The 23,355-nt window shown below is 36.3% G+C and overlaps 1 protein-coding gene and 1 pseudogene across 1 annotated transcript; one reads left to right on the top strand and one right to left on the bottom strand.

Annotated features, from left to right (window-relative positions):
* Nucleotides 1-1,505: 1,505 nt before the first annotated feature.
* On the top strand, nucleotides 1,506-2,858 carry LOC104241493 (delta(12)-fatty-acid desaturase FAD2-like; annotated as a pseudogene).
* A 7,076-nt stretch (nucleotides 2,859-9,934) lies between these two features.
* Nucleotides 9,935-15,694, bottom strand: LOC138884608 (uncharacterized). The gene is made up of 9 exons (XM_070165636.1): nucleotides 15,482-15,694; nucleotides 15,260-15,385; nucleotides 14,270-14,750; nucleotides 13,888-14,023; nucleotides 13,358-13,525; nucleotides 12,627-13,051; nucleotides 12,436-12,497; nucleotides 10,290-10,379; nucleotides 9,935-10,216 (listed from the first exon to the last, which is right to left on the bottom strand). Exons 1-9 carry the CDS (start codon nucleotides 15,692-15,694, stop codon nucleotides 9,935-9,937), a joined length of 1,983 nt encoding a protein of 660 aa, XP_070021737.1.
* Between the last annotated feature and the right edge of the window lie 7,661 nt (nucleotides 15,695-23,355).

Here is a 23,355-nt window from a genome sequence, read left to right as displayed (position 1 = left end):
GGGTGTTGTTTTTCTTACTTTATTATTTACTCTTTTTGCTCCTAATTTTTGTTTACACGGGGTAGTAAACCACCAATGTGTTTTTGTTATAATATGTGGGTATAATTTATCTAAAAATGGCATTCCTAATAATATATCTTTATTTGTGAATTCGTAACTATATATTTCTTCTATGGTTAATATTTTATCCCATATTTGTATTTTTATATTTCTTGCTTTATATGTTATCATACTTCCTTCATTATTAAATCCTGTTACTACTATGGGGGTTTTTAGCTTTTCCCATTTACTTTCTGGTAAACAATTATGTCTACACATATTAGCTTCTGCTCCTGTATCCACCATAGGTGTATAATATCTATTATAATATCCTTCTACTATTATTTTGGAAAGTATGTATATCTTTGGCATTATATCAAAGTTCTTTTTATTATTATTTTCTTATTTTCATAACTTATTGTTAATTGCCTATCTTCTAATTTATATGGTTTGACTTTTTCTAACCATTTTATCCCTAGTGTAATATTTTTATCTCCTTGATATATTTTAAAATTTATTAATATTGGTATTCCTCCAATAATTAATTCCTTTTCAGTTGTTTCTTCGTTTTTTCTTAACGCTTTTGGTAGTTCTGAATTTTGTTGTTCTATTGTTACTATCTCTTGTTCTGGTATTAGTTCTCTTATAACATAATTCTCTTCCTGCCCTGTATTTATTAGTATTAAATATTTTCTTTGGTCCATTATTCCTGTTATATAATAATGATGTGGGTTTATTTCTTCTATTTTTTGTTCTATTAATTTTTGTGGAGTGGTATAATTTATTCTTTTTGATGTACTTCTTGATGTACTTCTTGATGATGTTTCTGGCATTTCATTATTTATTCGTTTTGATGTGCTTAATCTTTCTTTTACTATTTCTAAATCTTCATCCATGTCTATTTCTGTATAACTGTAATCATTGTTGTCTATAACTGATACTATTCTTTCGAATGGATTTTCTATTTTTATTTTATTTATTTTATTTTTAGCTGTTATCTTATGTTTTGTTGTTAAGACATATAGATTTTTACATCTTGCTGTGAATATTTTACTTCCTGGTGCTAATTCTATTCCAGACATTTTCCAGTATAGTACTAATGATTTATCTATATTTTTATCATCTACTGACTAACTTCAGAGTTAGACAAGCCAGAATGAGTAGTTAGTAAGTGATGTATTTTTTCTTAAAGGAGGAGAAGTCCTCTAGCCAGATCACTTTGTAGGCCAAGGTTTACATCCTCCTACATGTACTATTTTTTGTGGTATTAATAAACTAGTAGGGGTCGTGGCCTAATCCCCCACCACCATGGTGGTTTTTGATTAAAAAACAACTACTACAATATTAATTATGTCAAGATCTATATCTTTACTTGTTGAATAACTCTCTTTCCATAAAGAAGAGAGGAAGTGGATAGGGAAATCTCCAGCTTTCAAGTAAGGCAAAAAGGCAGTATTAGAACAAAAATGGGAGTTGGTGGCAATATGTCTGCTCCAACTAAAACTGAATAAAAGAAAAATCCTCTCCAAAGAGTGCCATTTTCAAAGCCCTCTTTTACAATTGGTGACATCAAGAAGGCCATTCCTCCTCACTGCTTTCATCGATCTCTTATTCGTTCGTTTTCTTATCTTGTTCAAGATCTCATACTTGTCTCCATCTTTTACTACATCGCCGCCACTTACTTCCATCTCCTTCCATCCCCGTGTAGTTACATAGCATGGCCGTTTTACTGGATCGTTCAAGGTTGTATTTGCACTGGAATATTGGTGATTGCCCATGAATGTGGCCACCATGCCTATAGTGATTACCAGTGGGTATGACACTGCTGGTTTTATCCTCCATTCTGCACTTCTAGTGCCATACTTCTCATGGAAATATAGTCATCGCCGTCATCACTCCAACACTAATTCCCTTGAGCGTGACGAAAACCATGTACCCAAGCTTAAACCCGAGCTAAGATGGTACACAAAATACGCGAACAATCCACTAGGACGATTACTCATACTTGCATTCACCCTCACTCTTGGTTTGCCTTTGTACTTTGTCTTCAATATCTCTAGTCGACCTTATGATCGCTTTGCATGTCACTATGATCCATATAGCCCGATATTTAATGATCGTGAGAGACTACAAATCTACATCTCAGATGCAGGTTTGATTGCAACTAGTTATGTCTTGTGTCGCGTTACTTTGGCACAAGGGCTAGCTTGGCTCGTCTGCATCTATGGGGTACCCCTCCTAATTGTGAATGGCTTTATAGTGTTAATCACTTTATTACACCATACTCACCCTTCATTGCCAAATTATGATTTATCCGAGTGGGATTGGCTAAGAGGAGCTCTAGCTACTATAGACAGAGATTATGGTATCCTAAATAAGATCTTTCACAACATAACAGATACTCATGTTGTGCATCATCTATTCTCAGCCATGCCACATTACCATGCAATGGAGGCAACCAAAGCTGTGAAGCCATTACTAGGAGAATATTACCAATTTGATGATACCCCATTTTATATATCAATGTGGAAGCATCTAAAGGAGTGCCTGTATGTGGAGAAAGATGAAAGCTCTCAAGACAAATGTGTTTTTTGGTATAAAAATAAGTTTTGAGTTAATGAAGAACACCGGTAACTACTTGCTTGAGTCATTGTAATTAATTGGACTTTGTGTTTTCTCATATTGCATTATACTGTCACTTTAAATGTAATGTTTGCTCAGATTGTTTCTGTAAATTTAAGTATACAACAACAACATCCCAGTAAATTTAATACATGTGATTTAAGTATCATTTGGTTAATTCACATAATACATGTAATTATTTATGCGAGGATCAATAATAAAGGAACCGTACTCTTATGTAGTCACTATTGATGAGGAGCTTGTTATACCTGAAGTACTTACTTTAAAGGGGTATTTTTGCGTTTAAATAGTTTAATCTCCATATTCCTAATACACGTATAAAATAATATATAGATTCCTACATAATTTAGTGCAGGCATTACTTAATATGCCCAAACAAATGTTGCATAGTAATTATGGGAGTTATTTTCTCTAATGTGGTCAGTCAAATACTGAATTAGCTTATGTGGAATTTTATGCTGGGATTAATCAATCCAAACAATCTTATGTGATGGAAATTGAGTATCAGAGTATAGCTCTTGATTCTGGTTGTGGATGATAATTTGGATGTCAGAAATGAGTTGGGTTGATACCATAACTTTTGGTTTTAAAAGTTAGGGAAGTTAAGGGGCTCGTTATAGCAAGCTCCTAACGTGCCCCATGATTTATTTGGTGAATTGGAGAAGTCGGTGTAGTAGATTTAGGCCCTGAAGTAAGAGGCCAAGGTGCTAGCCAGAAAGGCAGCACTATTGGCCCTCATCGCCCGCCCATCATGGGAAGTGGTTGGCCAACCGTGTGGGGCGTGCGATAGACGCACTGGCACAGAAAAATTTCCAATTGTGCGATGGCTACACTATAGCACGCTTAACTCACACTATAGCGTTTAATATGCCTGTTAAAATGTTAAACAGCTAATTTTAGTGTTAGAGAACTAAAATACTTAAATATTTGATCATTTGAGACGGGTCTAAACATTCACAGTTTTGTTTTTGGTAATTAATTTCTTTTATATTAATCACTAAAGTGAGATCATTACAAAACTATAATCAACATCAAACTCTGCTGATTATCTCAACTAAAACATAGTATCCTTAATCTACTTCAAAGGACTATACAAGCTGCTACTCTCTATACTAATAATTAATTCTGTAATTGACTTCTAGCTTTAGATTTATCTCTCGAACTATACTATCACATTGACGATATCTTTTTTCAAAGATAAGATTATTTCTTTCCAGCCATATTGCATAGGATGTTTCTGTGAATACCAATCTGCAAATACTGGCCTGTTTGGATTTCCCTTTTGCTTTCTTGATGATCCATTACAGATGATGTTGCCAATTGTTGTAGCTTTCTTGATCCTCCTGAATTCATTTCCATATTTTACTCCATAACTCTGTTGTATAAGGACAATGCATAAACAAATGATCTCTTGTTTCTAGTTGTCCCTGACATAAGACACAACTTTGATCAATGGTCACTCCCCAGTTTGCTATTCTATCTCTGGTAGGCAATCTTCCATGTAACATTAACCATAGGCTGAAGATAGCCTTTGGTCTAGCAGAATTCTGAAATACTAAGCTCTTCCAACTCATTCTTGGTAAGTCTCCCAGTAGTTGCAGATATATATGTTTGATAGTCTCTTTGTTACCTCTTGAGCATTAAGTTTGTTGTAGGACATCTCTGGCAGCAATTATTCTTCGAACCATCCAACTAGCTTGCTTTGGGATAGGCATAGTCTGAATCTGTTGATGTTTGATGTAGTAGGCATTGATCCACCTAATCCACAACCTGTCTTCTTTATGAGCTAAATCCCAGCATACCTTATCAATTGCAGCTTTGTTCCAAATCAGCAAGTTAATGATATTCATACCTCCAATCGACTTTGGAGTACATATTCTGTCCTATGCCACATAGCTCTTCTACACATAACATATATCATCTTTAACACTTTGGAAGGTAGAATAAACAGCTAATCCTAATATGCTTGAATCCCAAAGATAACAGATTTGACTAACTGTATACGACCAACATAAGAAAGCTTTTTTGTAGTCCAAGAAGATATCTTTCCCGTGATTCTATCAATTAAGGGTTGCCATTGGATCAATGAAATTTTCTTGGAGGACAAAGGAATGCCTAAGTATTTAAAAGCAACTCCCCTTGTACAAATCCAAGATAACTCAAAATTTGTTGTTTCACATCTTGTTTCACGCCCCCAAAATATACTGCACTTTTACCCATATTAGCTTGTAAACCAGATGCTTTAGAGAACTGAGTAAAGTATTGGTATAAGGTGGTTATATAAAGAAGATCAACTTTGGAAAAAAGGAGAAGATCATCAGCAAAACTCAGGTGAGTTATGCTCAATTTCTTGCATCTAGGATGATATTGGAACAACTTGTCCTTTCCCATTTGACTGAGTGATCTGCTCAAGTACTCCATAACTATAGCAAACAGGAAAGGTGAGATGGGGTATCCTTGTCTAAGACCCTTAGCAACTTCAAGAGGTTTAGTAGTTTCTCCATTAACTAGCACTGTGTAGCTAACTGATTTGACACATTCCACGATCCACTTTATGAATTTATCAGGAAAACCAATCTCCTTCATCACTTATTGTAAGAAAATTCACTCAACTAAATCATAGGTGTTGAGACCAAAACACTCACACAAGTGTACGCGATCTTCAAGTAATATAGTAATAAGTAGAGTATCGTTCCCACGAGGACTTGTGACTAACTTATCGGCTGATGCAAACTCAAACAATTATTAATTCAAGCTAATTCATCACAAAATACATAAATAACCGATTTACAATTGAACTAATAATCTAACAATAATACAACGTACAGTTACTACGCCACTTATGAAATTTTCTTTTAATAATTAATAAGAAATATATTCCAGGGTTATGGGCTTGCTAGAGATCATGCTACGCTTTTAGCTTAAAAATGATTTATTGAATTATTTGGGTTATTGATTATAGGGTTAATAATACCCATAAGAATCTGTCTATTTCCTATGTGCCTATTCAAGTTAAATTAATACCTATATTTCTATGGTATTAATATTAACTCAAATGCATTTACAAATCCTATTTCTCAACCAAACAAGGCAATTAAGTATAGTTCTATCTTAATCGCGAATCTTTCACCCGATGCCCAGGATCCAGATCTTGCTCTATTTGATTCTATATGCAATCAAGAATTTCCTTTTTCAAGTTTAACTCAAGATTCGTAAATAGTATTTCACTGTTAGCTACACATTAAAATAATTAACAACAGAATCAAATAAACAAACCTTAACGATAAATTCAAGATCATCATTTTAAGCTTCAAACAACATAATCATCTAACACCCATAACACAAGAATATTTGGGTTTTTAGCCACTCATATTCATACAAACAACAACAATATAAGTCCTAAACATAAAATAAATAGATACTAGAAGAAAGTTTAGAAAAACTCTTTTAATCCTTGCTCCAAAGTGTTGTTCCTCTTGATTTTTGATACTTAAAGATGAATCTCCTCTTCTTCTCTCTCTAAAATAATATCTACCCTTTTTCTCCTCTCCCCAATTTGTTATCTGACCTAAAAAAGTTTTTTTTGGCTTATATATTGCGTATAAAAATTGTGGGCCAAAGTTCTCCTTATTCTAGTCTGAATCTGCTTCAAGGATTGATGCTGGGGTGGATGCTTCGCATCCATTTCGTCCTCCGCTTCTCAGCTTCGTATGCTAAGGTGGATGTCTCGCATCCACCCTTTGTTCCTCCATCTCAGCTTTGCCCAAGTGTAGATGCTAAGGTGGATGTTATGGGCTGACTTCACTGCTAAGGGGTGAACCAAAAAAAAATTCAAACGTTGTATGCGATGCATCCAAACTTTTTTCCTCTAGTTGGAACATCCTTTTTTCATATTTTTGCACTCCACACACCTTAAATCATCACACACAACTCCATTAGTCATAAAATCACTAATTAAACCATGTTGGGCATTTTCAACACTATATAACAACAAAAAGCGGTTAAAACATGGGTAAAGTAACATCAAAACATATAGAAATATGCCCAACATCACCACCCCACACTTAAACCTTTGTTCTTCCTCGAGCAAAGTAAAATCAACCCACAACCAATTGAACAAAATTAAGCTTATTGCTACCAAGCCACACATTTCAATTAAGCTTAAGCACCCATGACTTTGGTTGATACCAACAATTAGCCCCTTGCATATGCATTCTCAGACTTCCTTCTCCATGTTAATAATACATCAAGAACATTATTAAACAATTCAAACCAATCAAATAACACAATTCAGGACATCTCAACCTCAGAAACTGACTCTTGGATAACTACTTTTCGGGCCAACTTACTCACTCTGACTAAAAAGTTTAATAAAGTCGTCTATCCATCATGAAACATGTGCCCTCACCATAAAAGCGAGAAATATAGTCCGCACACTCAAATAAAATTTGAACGTAATTTAAGGACTTTAAAACAGTGGAAGAATTCTCTCACTCTCTCAATGAAGTTCACATGCGCACAAAAGGTACCATATGCTTGCCCTTAATATAAATCTCTACTAATGTAGGCTTGCTCGATCTCAAATAAATTAGGACTTTTTATGGTTATAATGTGGGCTAAGGGACGGGTAGGATATATTTAGGAACAGTAGTTCATCCTCCTAAGCACTTTAACACATCACATACTTAATATTGAGCGAGAATGCTTCAATCCCATCTTTCATTTTTCAACAAAAATCACTCCCATCAATGTTCCCTTCTTCTTTAAGTACTACCTTAATGTATACCCCACTAGCAAGAATATGACAAATATTTTTTTTTTCAAATTTCGCTAGTGGTGTATTATTTTACAAAATAAGTGCACCCTTCTTTCTTTCATTGGTTCCACTCAAAAGTCACCCCACACTCAGTCCCTTCTTACTTCCTTTTGTGCTCATTTTGCAATTAAAGTGCCTTAAGAGGTAAAGGAACAAAATAATGTTAATTAGAAACAAAAAAGGTATAGGCTTGTAAGATGAGTGCCAAATAAATGTATATAGGCTCAAAAGGGTTAACTAGGGATAGATTTGATTTGTGGTAGCATTACAGTTCAAAGGATCAAAGAAGGCCTAAAATCATATTTTAAACCGAGCTGAACCTAAGATTTCGCTTCAACTCACATACCGGGCAAGTTCTAGACACAAATGTGCAACACGAGACTTATAGAAAATTCTCACCACACATTGGCACATGATTCACCTAGGATGACTACATTTCAACTTTCCATCAAATCAAGTACTAAGTTAGCCCCAATTCTAACTCTTTTAATGCACACAGCACAGCAGTTAACACAGGAGTCAAGACAATAAGCCTAAGTGTCACAAAGAAGCTATTTAACTTTTTAAAGGCAAAAACAATCCTTATAACACATGGAGAATGTTATAATCCACATGATCAGGTTCAACTCTATTAATATCAAACAAGTCATAGAATATGTTGAATTTAGTCAGAGTCTTTACATGCTACACTACTCTAAAAATAAAAACTAATACCCTGTTCAAAAATTTATCCCTTGGAAAAGAACCGATGGCCAAAGAAAAACCAAGGGGAATTATTGCCTAATAGATTGAATTTACTAACTACTCAAAGCTAAGAAAATCTTTTTGTGCTTTTTTGAGGACCTTAATCCCTTGAGAGAACTGTCCAAGTAGTCTGTCATCGGGAAAAGTCCTCTATTTCTCTTCCACACACAACTCAAATTTTTTTAAACATTATACGACTACTTACTACAACTAAACACAACAAGAGTCTAAGAGTTAATACATATAGCTTAATTCAATGTCAAAAGCAACAAAAAGAAATTGTAACTGTTACGTACATTCATCCACACAAAAATATAAATAATCCCACACTTAGAACCATGTATTGTCCCTAATGCATAAATAAAGTAGAGTAGGGTGAGGAGAAACTCCCTCAAGTCAAGGTGGAAGGCTCCTCCACATTTGGCGGGAGGGCATCAGCAACAGTAGTGGTATGGGTAGCCGGGACGGAGGTAGCATCAACATCTGAGTGGGTACTCGAAGCATCCATAATATCTAGCATGGCCTCCTCAGGACTAGCAATAGCATCCTCCTGAATAGGGAGCTCGGTCACAGTCCTATCATCGCCAAGGGAAACTGAGTCTGTAGTATGCAACACGGCGGTATCAGTAGGCATGAAAAATGGAGCTTCAGGGACTATAGAAGGGGTTGAGGTAGACAGTCCTGCAGTGGATGATGCAAGCAGCTGTGCGATGTCTATATCTATCCGTTCAACCAAATCGTAGAGGATTAATGATACCTCCCTCATCACCGTGGCCTGCTCAGCTTAGACTCGGCTTAGATCCGCACGTGTCTGAATCAACTCAGCTCTAGTATCACTCAACGCTGCCCGAGTCGCTATCAACTCAGTCCTGTTCTCTTGCATATCAGCTTGCAGTTGCTCAAATAACAACTGAATGGTGAGCTTAGAGGACCTTCCTTTGTTCGGCTCTAGTACCTGAGTAACTTCATATGGCACTTGAGCTTTAGCTTCAATGTCATCATTCTTCTTGTCCTATTTTACTCCCATCTCCGTAAAGTAAGCCGATAGGGTGTTTGCAAAGAACAAGCTCCACTTGTAGTTAATACTAGTGCGTTGCATCTGGTCGTGCATGATGACCCCCAGGTTGAGCGGTATCCCTTCCAATAAAGCACACAACACTAGTTCTCGGTGTTGAGGGACATCACTTTTGTGTTGGCATGGAATCAAGCAATTGCATAGGAAGTTTAGAACTACTCGTACGAATGTGCTCATGAATGTTTTGGCCAAAGAATGGTACTCCACACTCCCATGCTTCCAATCTACATCTTTCCTGGTAGGGCACAAAACAGACTTAATGTGTGCATAATTAGATGTTTTGCACATAGAGTCAAACCTATCCGTTGGTGTGTATGGTACCCCTAAGAAATTGTTAAGAGCTTCAGCTAAGACATTAATGTCCACGCCTCTTACTCTCACAATACTGCCCCGTGAATGACGCCAATTGGTGTAAAGCTCTCTAACGAAAGTGAGGTTGACCTTATCGTGGCCCTTCAAGATAGGCCCCCATTGTTGCACTTCTTGAATGTATTTTAGGAATCTGGATACTTTTTCTTAAGTGTTCCAATGTTGATTGGCTTTTCTAGAATATACTTCTTTGAACCCAGGATCTTTTCATAAGCTCGAAACGCCTTTTCACTAACAAAATTATCTTCTCAGGCAGCTCGGTCTATTGTTTTGCCCTCATCTTCATCACTCATGTCAACATGTGGGAACTCATCATCTGAATCGGACTCAGACTCAAATTCTGCCATAGTTTTCTGCTTCCCTTTATCTCTCGGGTCTCTTTGCTTAGAAGGTTGGCTTTGGTATGGCACAGGTTCTCTAATTTCTATCCCCTTGCTTGGCAGATTTGATGATGTTGTTGAAGTACCCCTCTTCACCGTCCTTCTTACCAATGGTTCCTCCTCCTCTTGCTCAGATTCATCAACTACTGCCTAGTCAACAATTCCTTAGCTTTCTCAGTTCACTTCATTTTGTTTGGTGGCTTTGGATTACATGTTGCATTACCAGTAGGCTTTTTAGGAGGTTGTTTATTATTGTCTCCCTCTTGTTGTTTGGATATTTTGCTTGTTGCCGCCATTTTGTGAGCCTAAGTACCTGGGATACATAGAAATCACAAATTAGTGTACAGAAATAGTGTCATTTCAGATATATAACAATTGTGCAACAGTGTGCACTTCGAATCAATTTTATGTCATGCGATTCGGTTCTTCATGAATACAACCCATGAAATTCATTATGGAGCAATTAACTGATACTTCCCTTGAAATTCACAAATGAGCATTGCACTTTATAGATAGCATTATGCACGACAGGAGGTTCATCAGAGTGGCGCTTACTAACCATGTTCAATTACACATCGCAGCTCACTAGACCCCACACTTAGGCTCATGGCATATCAATAGTTTAAATTGAGTAACACTTTAAATTCAAGATATCGAGCATACGCATGATGTTTAGTGTTTTATACAATTTAGCATAGGCTTAAAAATACTCCGACAGGGCTGTAGATAATCAAACAAATGACCCCACACTTATTCACTGGAATATACTAGTGTCACTCGGTTACTCAAACTTCACCAGCACCTAAATTCACCTCACATGCAATTTGGTGAACATGTGGTATGCAACAGTTTTGGCTAGCTTGTTCTAACAATTGGGCACTTTGATTTCCCTCCCAAATTTAATGAGATGAAAGAAATTCTAGTTTATCATCTCGCAACAATCACAAACAGCAAGAACGATACCCATAAGTCCCAAATTTTTCCTCAATTTCCCTCTTTAATCACAAGCGTTATATTCAACTCAATGAAACCTAACCTAGGGGATTTTTGGGGCGGGGAATCTGTTAGGAACAATTAGAGAGAGACGAGGGGAGAGTTAGGAGATACAAGAAAAGAGAAAAGACCAAGGAGGAAGATAAATACCTGGTGCGTTTGGGACGAGGCAGTGCGATGTGTTCAGGTAATATGAGAGGGAGGGTCTAGGAAGATGTATTTTTAGGAGGTTTAATCATATTATGGGTTAAGAATTATACTTACCTGTGCGTGTGAGCTTGGACGTAATGCGTCCAAAGTGATTTCCTAATTTTTAATCAGATGCTGCTAGGGACGCGATGGGCATACTTCACTGCCTTGTGTAGTTTGTCCACGAGTTTTTAATGCTTAGGGGGATGTGACGCATCCACCCTACTTTTCCATACTTGGAGTTTTTTTTTTGATTTTGTAAATACATACAAAATCTACGCCCTAAAAAATTAAAATTCAAGGAACTCTTAGAAAAATATTGAAAAAAAAACTAAGAAATAAAGATCGAACAAAAAAAATGAAACAAAATACGAAAACAAAAGAAAATACTTGGGTTGCCTCCCAAGAAATGCATAATTTAACGTCGCGCAATGACTCAATACTTCATCACACTTGTGACGTTTAATATCACCACCCCAATAATATTTTACTCGCTGCCCATTCACCAAGAATGTACCACTTGAATTTATATCTCGTAATTCAACTGTTCCATGAGGAGTCACACTTACCATAACGAAAGGGCCTGCCCAACGGGACTTAAACATTCCAAGAAAATGATTTAACCTTGAATTAAACAAAAGAACTTCTTGACTCGGCACAAACTCATGATATTAGATGTGCTTATCATGCCACCTCTTGGTCTTTTCTTTATATAACTTGGCATTTTCATAAGCATACAACTGAAACTCATCAAGTTCATTGAGTTGTAGCAATATTTTTTCACCGGCTAAGTCCATATCAATATTTAGCTTTTTGATTGCCCAATAAGCCTTGTGTTCTAGCTCAACGGGTAAATGACATGCCTTTTCATAAATCAACTTGTATGGAAAAGTACCTATTGGAGTCTTGTATGCAGTTCGGTATGCCCACAATGCATCTTCTAACTTACCAGACCAATTTTTCCTATTTGCACTCACTGTTTTCTCCAAAATCTATTTTACTTCTCTATTTGACACTTCAACTTGACCACTCGTTTGAGGGTGGTATGCAGTGGCAACTTTGTGTCTTACCCCATATTTTGCTAGAACATTTTTCTAACAATTTGTTACAAAGTGTGTTCCGCCATCACTTATCAACACCCTTGGAGTTCCAAAGCGTGTTAAAATGTGCTTCTTTACGAAGCTTACCACTACCTTTGCATCATTAGTAGGAAGAACAATGGCCTCAACCCACTTAGACACACAATCGACTGCAACCAAAATGTATCTGTGACCATTAGAATATGGAAATGGTCCCATGAAATCAATTCCCCAGACATCAAAGAGTTCTACTGCCAAAATATTTTACAAAGGCATCTCGTTCCTCTTCGTGATTGTACCTGTTCTTTGACACTTGTCACAATTTTTAATAAAAGCATGTGCGTCTTTAAACAATTTAGGCCAGTAAAAACCTGATTGTAAAACCTTTTGTGCAGTTTTGTCTCCACCATGATGACCTCCATAAAGAGAAGCATAATAATCATGCAATATTGCATTCATCTCCTCCTCAGGGAAACATCTTCTTACCAATTGATATGCACATTGCTTGTATAGAAAAGGCTCGTCCCACATGTAGAATCTCACGTCATGTAAAAATCTTCTTCTATGATCATTTGTGAATTCTGGTGGAGTCACCCCACTTGTATTGAAATTCACATAATCAGCATACCACGAGGTTTCATCCGAAGTGATGGCTAGCAAATGTTCGTCAGTAAATGTTTCTTTGATTGACTCTCCTTCAGTGACATGGCCTCGATTTTCCAACCTGGATAAGTGATCTACCACTTGATTCTATGTCCCTTCTCGATCTTAAATCTCTAAATCAAATTCCTGCAAAAGAAGAACCCATCGAATTAACCTTGGCTTGGCATCTTTCTTTGCAAATAAATACCTGATAGCTGAGTGATCTGTGTAAACTATGACTTCGGTTCCCACTAGATAGGACCTGAACTTATTAAATGCCCATACTACTACGGGCAACTATTTTTCAGTAACTGTGCAATTCATTTGTGCTAGAATAAGAGTTCTGCTCGCATAATGAATGGAGTAAAAGATTTTCTCCTTCCGCTACCCCAAAACAGCTCCAATGGCTATGTCACTTGCGTCACACATCAACTCAAATGGAAGTTTCCAATCTAGAGCAATAATAATTGGTGCAGTAGCTAATCTTCTTTTTAGATCATCAAATTCTTTCAGACAAGCGTCATCAAACTTCAAAGATGTATCTTTCTCAAGAAGCCTGCACAAAGGAGATGAAATTTTTGAAAATCTTTAATGAAACGACGATAAAAACCTGCATGGCCCAAGAAATTGTGAATACCTTTAACTGATGTCGGTGGAGGTAATTTTTCAATTTCTTCCACCTTTGCTTTATCTACCTGCAATCCATTCTTGGACACTTTATGCCCTAGGACTATACCTTCTCGTACCATGAAATGATATTTTTCCCAATTCAGTACCAAATTTGTTTCTTCACACTTAGCAAGGACCTTGTCAAGATTCATTAAACATTCATCAAAAGAACATCCAAATACAGAAAAATCATCCATAAATTCTTCCAAAAATCTTTCAACCATATCGGTAAAAATAGTTATCATACACCTTTGAAAAGTCACAGGTGCATTGCAAAGACCAAATGGCATTCTTTTAAATGCATATGTCCCGTAGGGACATGTAAATGTGGTCTTCTCTTGGTCCTCTAGGGCTATAACAATCTGATTATATCCTGAGTAGCCATCTAAAAAATAGTGGTATTCTTAACCAGCTAATCTATCAAGCATTTGGTTAATAAAGGGAAGAGGAAAATGATCTTTTCGGGTGGCATTATTCAAATTTCAATAATCTATACAAATCCTCCACCCAGTAACAGTTCTAATGGGAATCAGATCATTATTTTCATTTGTCACTACAGTCATTCCTCCTTTCTTTGGAACACATTGGACTGGACTTACCCATTTGCTATCAAAGATTGGAAATACAATACCTGCATCAAGCCATTTAATTACTTCTTTTCTTACCACCTCTTTCATGTTGGGATTTAGGCAGCGTTGTTGTTCTATTCTCGGCTTGTGTCCTTCCTCCATGAGAATTTTATGCATGCAGAAAGCTGTACTAGTACCTCTTATGTTAGACATTGTCCACCCAATTACTCTTTTAAGCTTACGTAGTACTCTCAACAATTTTTCCTCCTGCAATTCAGACAAGTCAGAAGAAATAATAACAGGTAACGTATCAGAACTACCCAAATAAGTATAATGAAGGTGAGAAGGTAAAGGATTTAGTTCTAATTTTGGAGCTTCTTCAATTGATGGCTTCGGAGGAGGACCATTTGGCATGTTCAAAGGTTCAAAGGGATGTGAACCTTTCATATATTCACATGATGCATTCAAAATATGCTTCATCTCTTCAACTTCATCATTAATGTCTAAACTCTCAAACAACACAATTGCTTTCTCTAAGGAATCCTTCAATATACACTTGGGGCAATAAGTTGATCATCCATCTCAATGACAGATATCATAGACAATTCTTCATAATGGAGAGGAAGTTTAATTGCTTTGTATACATTAAAACCAGCTTCCCCGTTGTTAACTCTCATGATCATTTTTTCTTATCTTACTTTAATTATAGCATCACCTGTAGCCAAGAGAGGCCTTCCAAGTATAATAAGAACTTTTTCATCTGCTTCAAAATCCAAGATGATGAAATCAGCCGGGAAAATAAATTTCCCAATTTTTAGCAGCACATCTTCAATCACCCCTTCCGGATAAGCTATGGACCTGTCTGTTAATTGCAACATCACAGTGGTGGGTTTTGGAGCTCCCAAACCCAATTTTTTGTACAAAGACAATGACATCAAATTTATGCTTGCTCCCAAATCACAAAGTGCATGGCCTACATCAACATTGCCTATTCTCACAGGGATAGTAAAGCTTCCAAGATCCTTAAGCTTTTGAGGAAGCTTATTTTGGACCCTTGAAGTGCACTCCTCAGTAAGTGCAACTGTTTCGAATTCAGTCAATCTCCTCTTGTTAGCCACAGTATCTTTTATGTACTTGGCATACTTTGTAATATCAAGAATCGCATCTACCAATTGAATCTGACTCAATATAGAGAGAAATTTGTTGAACATGCGATCACCATTCTTTTTCTACAATCTTTGTGGAAAAGGTGGTGGTGGCCTTGGAACATTCACAGGCGCTAAAACTGTATCATCTTTGTTTGCTTCCTGTGTTGCTTTGGGAATCAATTCACCCTCAGGTATAGGCTTGTCTTTTCTCTTCTTTGGAACTTCTTCTAATTCCCTTCCAGTTCTAAGTGTAATTGCACTAACTTGCGGATTTTTCTCTCTATCACTTGGAAGAGCACCTGCAGGTCTAGTATTTTGATTTGTAGCTAACTGTCCCATTTGTCTTTCAAGATTTCTGAAATCAGTTCGGAGTTGTTGATTGTCATGCAACAATTTCTTCAACAAATCATTTGTACTTTCTTCTACCTGCTGGGGTGGCCTTTGAGGTTGATTAAAATTTTCTTGTGGTCTATATTGATTCTGATTTGATTGATTTTCACCCCAAGAGAAATTAGGATGATTCCTCTAGTTTGTGTTGTAAGTGTTCCCATATTGTGCCTGTTGATTCACTGGACCTCTCTTTGTTGTCCCACATAATAAATAGATTCAGGATTCATTGGGAACATGTCACTTGTGTGATTGTCACCACACATTTCATAACAAATAGACATTTATTGAACATTTTGCATTTTTTGTGTCTGGTTCATTGTCATTCTATTCATTTGATTTGTCAATTTTGCTATATCTGCTCTCATGGCTGAAAAATCATCAAGTTCAAGTACCCATGCTGCTTTCTGTTTCATTGCTCTCCTTGGTTCTCCCTCACCTTGCCAATTATGACATTAGCAGTGAAGTTGTTTAGCAGAAGTTGTATTTCACTATATGGTCTTGCCATGCAACTATCTCCATAAGCTGAATCAAGATTCATCTTTGAAGTCTCATCTAATCCATCAACAAAGGTATGGACCAATACCTCATCAGTTTGACAATGATGTGGATAGTCTCGGAGTAGTTTCTTGTATCTTTCCAAAGCTTGGCAAAGAGTCTCACTATCCCGTTGTTGAAACCCAAGAATCTGGCTCCGCAAAGACTTTGTCTTTTTAGTGGGGAAAAACTTGATTAAGAATTTCTTTGCTAAATCATCCCAAGTATAGATTGAATTAGCAGGCTCATTCTGCAACCATTGTTTAGCTTCCCCCAACAATTAAAAAGGAAACAAGGTCATCCTGACATAGTCCTTGGAAACATTTGGATAGTTGTAAGTATCCGTAATTTCCGAAAAATTTTGAATGTGCCTTTACGGGTCTTCATGAGATAGACCTAGATATTGCCCATTGGACTGAATCAACTGTACCATGTACTATTTAAGCTCAAAGTGACCAGTGATATCAGGCTTCACAATAGCCTGAGTCATATTAGCAAGATTTGGCCTTGTAGCTTCTATCACCAGACGCCCTCCATTACCTGCCATCACTGTTGGTTGTAGTTGAACTAAATTATCCAACTTTCTTTCTGTTTTATATCTATCCAACCCCCTCCTCGCTCTATGAAGTGTTCTTTCAATTTCAGGATCAAGAGGGAAGAGATTGTTTGTGCTTCTACTCCTTCACATTCAAGAGAAGAGCATGCGTGACACAAACAAAGTAAACTAAAAATTAATGCTTAAACCAATAGCTGATAAAAGCTTAACTCAGTCAAGTAGCTAATTTCCAAGTCCTCGGCAGCGGCGCCAAAAACTTGTTGCGACCAAAACACTCATGCAAGTGTACACGATCTTCAAGTAATATAGTAATAAGTAGAGTATCGTTCCCACGAGGACTTGTGACTAACTTATCGACTGATGCAAACTCAAACAATTATCAATTCAAGCTAATTCATCACAAAATACATAAATAACCAATTTACAATTGAACTAGTAATCTAACAATAATACAACGTATAGTTACTACGCCACTTATGAAATTTTCTTTTAACAATTAATAAGAGAGATATTCCAGGGTTATGAGCTTACTAGAGATCATGCTACGATTTTAGCTTAAAAATGATTTATTGAATTATCTGGGTTGTTGATTATAGAGTTAATAATACCCATAAGAATCTGTCGATTTCTTATAGGCCTATTCAAGTTAAATTAATACTTTTATATGGTATTAATATTAACTCAAATGCATTTACAAATCCTATTTCTCAACCAAACAAGGCAATTAAGTATAGTTCTATCTTAATTGCGAATCTTTCACCCGATGCCTAGGATCCAGATCTTGCTCTATTTGATTCTATATGCAATCAAGAATTTCCTTTTTCAAGTTTAACTCAAGATTCATAAATAGTATTTCACTGTTAGCTACACAGTAAAATATTTAACAGCAGAATCAAATAAACAACCCTTAACGATAAATTCAAGATCATCAATTTAAGCTTCAAACAACATAATCATCTAACACCCATAACCCCAGAATATTTGGATTTTTAGCCACTCATATTCATACAAATATCAACAATATAAATCTTAAACATAAAATAAATAGATACTAGAAGAAAGTTTAGAAAAACTCTTTTAATCCTTGCTGCAAAGTGTTGTTCTTCTTGATTTTTGATACTTGAAGATGAATCTCCTCTTCTTCTTCTCTCTAAAATAAAATTTGCCATTTTTCTCTTCTCCCCAATTTGTTATGTAACCTAAAAAAGTTGTTTTTGGCTTATATATTGCATATAAAAGTTGTGGGCCAAAGTTCTCCTTATTCTAGCCCGAATTTGCTTCAGGGATTGATGTTGGGGCCTCGTCCTCCGCTTCTCAGCTTTGCATGCTAAGGTGGATGCTTCGCATTCACCCTTTGTTCCTCCATCTCAGCTCTTCCGAGGTGAGGATGCTAAGGTGGATGCTATGGGCTGACTTCACTGCTAAGGGTGCACCAAAAAAAATCCAACGTTGGATGCGACGCATCCAACTTCTTTTCCTCTAGTCGGAACATCCTTTCTTCATATTTTCGTACTTCACACACCTTAAATCATAACACACAACTCCATTAGTCATAAAATCACTAATTAAACCATGTTGGACATTTTCAACACTATATAGCAACAAAAGCGGTTAAAACATGGGTAAAGTAACATCAAAACATATAGAAATATGCCCAACATCAATAGGCCTTTTGAAGGTCTATTTTAATCATGCACCTAGGAGATATTTGGGCTCTAGTATATGACTTTACTACCTCATGGGCCAATATCACATTATCTGCAATTTTCCTACCAGGAATAAATCCAACTTGGGATTCCGAGATTATGTATGCCATGATCTTTTGAAGTCTAGCAGCTAGAATCTTTGAGATCATTTTGTATAATACTGTACAACATGCAATTGGCATGTATTCTTTGACTGTGGTAGGTTTAGCAACTTTAGGCAGTGGGGTGATGGTGGAGTAGTTGATTGGTTTATATATCTTAAAGGTTAAGAAGAACTCCCTAATAGCATCTGTAACTTGCTTACTGATAATGCTCCATGATTTCTTGAAGAAGACAGCATTGAGACTCTCCAGAATTTTCTGATCAGTAACATCTGCACATAGGTCTCTTCTTTGTTGTTGAGTTAGTCTGGGACCATTGGACATGTATAATCTGTTTATGGCTGGAAGTGACCTTGTTGTTGATCCCATAAGAGACTTGTAGAATATTTGACCTTAATTAGGATTCATATATTTGACCTTAATTAACTTGGGATTATGTCATGGTTATTGTTGTTTTTGAAGTTGGACTTAGATATTCGTAGCTTTTAATTTGATAAAAAGAAAGGTGCAAATTTAAGATTGTGGGTGAAAGTTGATGCTGAAATTAAAACACACCGTGAGTTTAACCCCAACTTCAACATAAAAACATTTGTTTTATATGTATTGTGATTTCCCAGGGTCACTCGAGGTATTGTATTATAGTGGTGTCAATAATTTGGTTGTTACAGTTATTTTATAAAATTTATATCACACTCGGTTATTGTATTTTGTATAATCAAAATTAAACTTTTTAAAATCGTCCCAATCATCTCAAATTCTCTTCAGTATCGGTATGGTTCGATTAATTTTTTGATTATTTTTCGTTAAAAAGGTAATATAAGAGCAGTTAATAGAAGTTAGAACGTCATAATATGCACACTTGTATCGGACTCTGGAAAAACCCTCTAAAAATTTATTCTGTTTAAAAAGTGATGAATCAATAAAACATAAAAGATGAACTGAATAGATCCAGATCCATCCCACTATTCTACAACAACGTAAAACAAATTAAGCAAAGACAAGAGTGATATAAATTATATAAGTAGAAGATATTAATCAAGTTACGACTTAGAAATATAGTCTATTAGAAAATTAAATATCCAATAAGAGGAATCTAAATCATACTAGAGGAAAGATATCCAATACCTTGTGGCTTGCTATTCAAGATCGTTGGAATACCTTGTGGCTTGCTAATCAAGCTCTCGAACTAATTCAGTTTCAACAAGAGTAACAAAAAAACTTTGGGAGTTTGGACTTTTGGTGTTAATTACTGGTCGTCATAAAGTCGTTTTCATAATCCCAAAGTCCAAAGAAAATAATTTAATCAAGTCGGTGAGTTTAATTGGTTTTTAAAGATCCATTAATACCTCTATTATATAAACTTCAAAAAAGGAGGGGGATATCGCCTTCCCTACAAAGGTTAAAACACAAGGATATTGTTATCCTTACCCAACAAAAAAAAAAAAGAAAAAACAGATGGTGATGTAACTTCACCTCGGTGAGAACATACATTGCCAGTTCAGCTAACCAAAAAATTGGTCTTGTCATATTTTTATCCTAACACTAACAAAAATATTTTTTTAGTTTAATTTTAAATTTGTTCTTAATATCATCGGAAAATGCTCAGTTATAATCTAAAACATTTTTATTTGCAAGTGGAATTTATAGACAACTCTACCTAGTTCCTAAACTGAATGGACCCAAGGCTCTATATTCTAGTACATACTAAAAGTTAAATGGCACATGCAACTTGGAAATATACGCACTAGTTGTCCCAATTTTATGATTGGCACAACTAGTTTATTGATTTATTTTTGTCGGCTACTTGGAAATATATCTATACGTTATGTAGGTACGAGGAATATCACTTAATATATTTTTATCAATTATTAAATTGTACCATATACGTATGACAATCAAAGATTTCAACTTTTTATCAGTCATGAAACATCATATAAACCGAGGTAGATACATTAACACGTCTAGATTTAAGGGAAAAGAGGATGATATAACTCATCTGAATTGTCAAAGTCTGCCTTGGCCAAACCAATAAAAATATTAAATTACGCAAACTAAAGTATAAGAAAAATTCAACCACATAATTGTTGGGTTTTGTTATTAATAACAAAAGAGGTGTGAATGGAAAATAATGGGAAAAGAAATGGAGGGACGTAAACTTTTGAATTAGTTTACTTTACTAATGCACTTTGTCCCTTATTGGAAGAAGGAAAGAAAAATTGTGTGTGTGTGTGTGTGTATATATATATATATATATATATATATATATATAAGCTCATCTTCTCTCTCTTAAAGAGTTAAGAAGAAGTGGTGCCTCGCGTCATCGTCGTCACTCGCTCGCTCAGCTCGGCTTCGGCTTCAGTCAAAGATCGATTGATAGGAAGGTCTGGGAGCGTTATGTATAATAAGAAATCGCGTCACATTCGACGAAGGCATAATACCGTTAGACAACTACTCTCTAGTGGAATTATCACAATTGACTATGTAGAGTCAAAAAATAATGTATCGGATCCGCTTACAAAAGGCCTACTTAGAGAGGCGGTTGAGAAGTCATCAAAGGGAATGGGACTATGGCCGAGGACAAGTCACTATGGCGGTAACTCTACCTAGAAGACTGGAGATCCCAAGATCTAGGTTCAAGGAGATGAAACAAAGTCATTAGTTACAATTCAACATTATTAAATAAAATTTTGGTTCATTCTCATGATGCAGACAATGTTCAGTACCAAGGATAAAGCGTTAGGACTTTTTAATGATTTCTAAGTTTGACATGAGGTATATCAAATAGTGTATCTACGGGATAACACGTTTAGGAATCACCTATATAAGTGTGAAGTGTAAGCCGCTTCAAATAGTGTAAGGCCAGTTCTCTACGCACTTATGAAACCAGGCGGTGTTCATGGTTGAAACGAACACAACAATAAGAACCAAAGACGGTTAAGGGTTGATTATGTGACATATGATTGTCTAGGTATACACCAAAGTTCGACGGTTCAAAGATATCAAATCTATCGACTGATCGAGTATATCCGACATATGTTCACTACGGAAGGTTCAAAGGGAAACCTACTTATCCATATGCGGTTAATCCCTACTTGCGAATCACACACAGTTTTTCATGCCCATTAATGTGGGGGATTGTTGGATTTTGTTAGTAATAACAAAAGAGGTGTGAATGGAAAATGGTGGGAAAAGAAATGGAGGGAAGTGAAATTTTTAATTAGTTTACTTTACTAATGCACTTTGTCCGTCATTGAAAGAAGAAAAGAAAATATTTGTGTGTATATATATAAGCTCATCTTCTCTCTCTTAAAGAGTTAAGAAGAAGTGGTGCCTCGCGTCATCGTCATCACTCGCTCGCTCAGCTCGGCTTCGGCTTCAGTCAAAGATCGATTGATAGGAAGGTCTGGGAGCGTTATGTATAATAAGAAATCGCGTCACATTCGACGAAGGCATAATACCGTTAGACAACTACTCTCTAGTGGAATTATCACAATTGACTATGTAGAGTCAAAAAATAATGTATCGGATCCGCTTACAAAAGGCCTACTTAGAGAGGCGGTTGAGAAGTCATCAAAGGGAATGGGACTATGGCCGAGGACAAGTCACTATGGCGGTAACTCTACCTAGAAGACTGGAGATCCCAAGATCTAGGTTCAAGGAGATGAAACAAAGTCATTAGTTACAATTCAACATTATTAAATAAAATTTTGGTTCATTCTCATGATGCAGACAATGTTCAGTACCAAGGATAAAGCGTTAGGACTTTTTAATGATTTCTAAGTTTGACATGAGGTATATCAAATAGTGTATCTACGGGATAACACGTTTAGGAATCACCTATATAAGTGTGAAGTGTAAGCCGCTTCAAATAGTGTAAGGCCAGTTCTCTACGCACTTATGAAACCAGGCGGTGTTCATGGTTGAAACGAACACAACAATAAGAACCAAAGACGGTTAAGGGTTGATTGTGTGACATATGATTGTCTAGGTATACACCAAAGTTCGACGGTTCAAAGATATCAAATCTATCGACTGATCGAGTATATCCGACATATGTTCACTACGGAAGGTTCAAAGGGAAACCTACTTATCCATATGCGGTTAATCCCTACTTGCGAATCACACACAGTTTTTCATGCCCATTAATGTGGGGGATTGTTGGATTTTGTTAGTAATAACAAAAGAGGTGTGAATGGAAAATGGTGGGAAAAGAAATGGAGGGAAGTGAAATTTTTAATTAGTTTACTTTACTAATGCACTTTGTCCGTCATTGAAAGAAGAAAAGAAAATATTTGTGTGTATATATATAAGCTCATCTTCTCTCTCTTAAAGAGTTAAGAAGAAGTGGTGCCTCGCGTCATCGTCATCACTCGCTCGCTCAGCTCGGCTTCGGCTTCAGTCAAAGATCGATTGATAGGAAGGTCTGGGAGCGTTATGTATAATAAGAAATCGCGTCACATTCGACGAAGGCATAATACCGTTAGACAACTACTCTCTAGTGGAATTATCACAATTGACTATGTAGAGTCAAAAAATAATGTATCGGATCCGCTTACAAAAGGCCTACTTAGAGAGGCGGTTGAGAAGTCATCAAAGGGAATGGGACTATGGCCGAGGACAAGTCACTATGGCGGTAACTCTACCTAGAAGACTGGAGATCCCAAGATCTAGGTTCAAGGAGATGAAACAAAGTCATTAGTTACAATTCAACAT

This window comes from Nicotiana sylvestris, unplaced genomic scaffold (assembly GCF_000393655.2).
Source record: "Nicotiana sylvestris unplaced genomic scaffold, ASM39365v2 Un00005, whole genome shotgun sequence".
In the NCBI taxonomy this organism is placed as follows: Eukaryota; Viridiplantae; Streptophyta; class Magnoliopsida; order Solanales; family Solanaceae; genus Nicotiana; species Nicotiana sylvestris.
Note: the sequence above shows the minus strand (reverse complement) of the source record. Positions and strands in the feature narration are given on the sequence as shown.

Bases quoted from the DNA above. Each gene is read 5' to 3' on its own strand.
- LOC138884608 (XM_070165636.1), bottom strand. From the start codon at position 15,694: ATGGGACAGTTAGCTACAAATCAAAATACTAGACCTGCAGGTGCTCTT. The intron at 15,386-15,481 runs GTGAATGTTCCA...ATATTGAGTCAG, and splicing joins ATGATACAGTTTTAGCGCCT to ATTCAATTGGTAGATGCGAT. The intron at 13,526-13,887 runs GTGTATGATAAC...TCCTTTGTGCAG, and splicing joins GCACCTGTGACTTTTCAAAG to GCTTCTTGAGAAAGATACAT.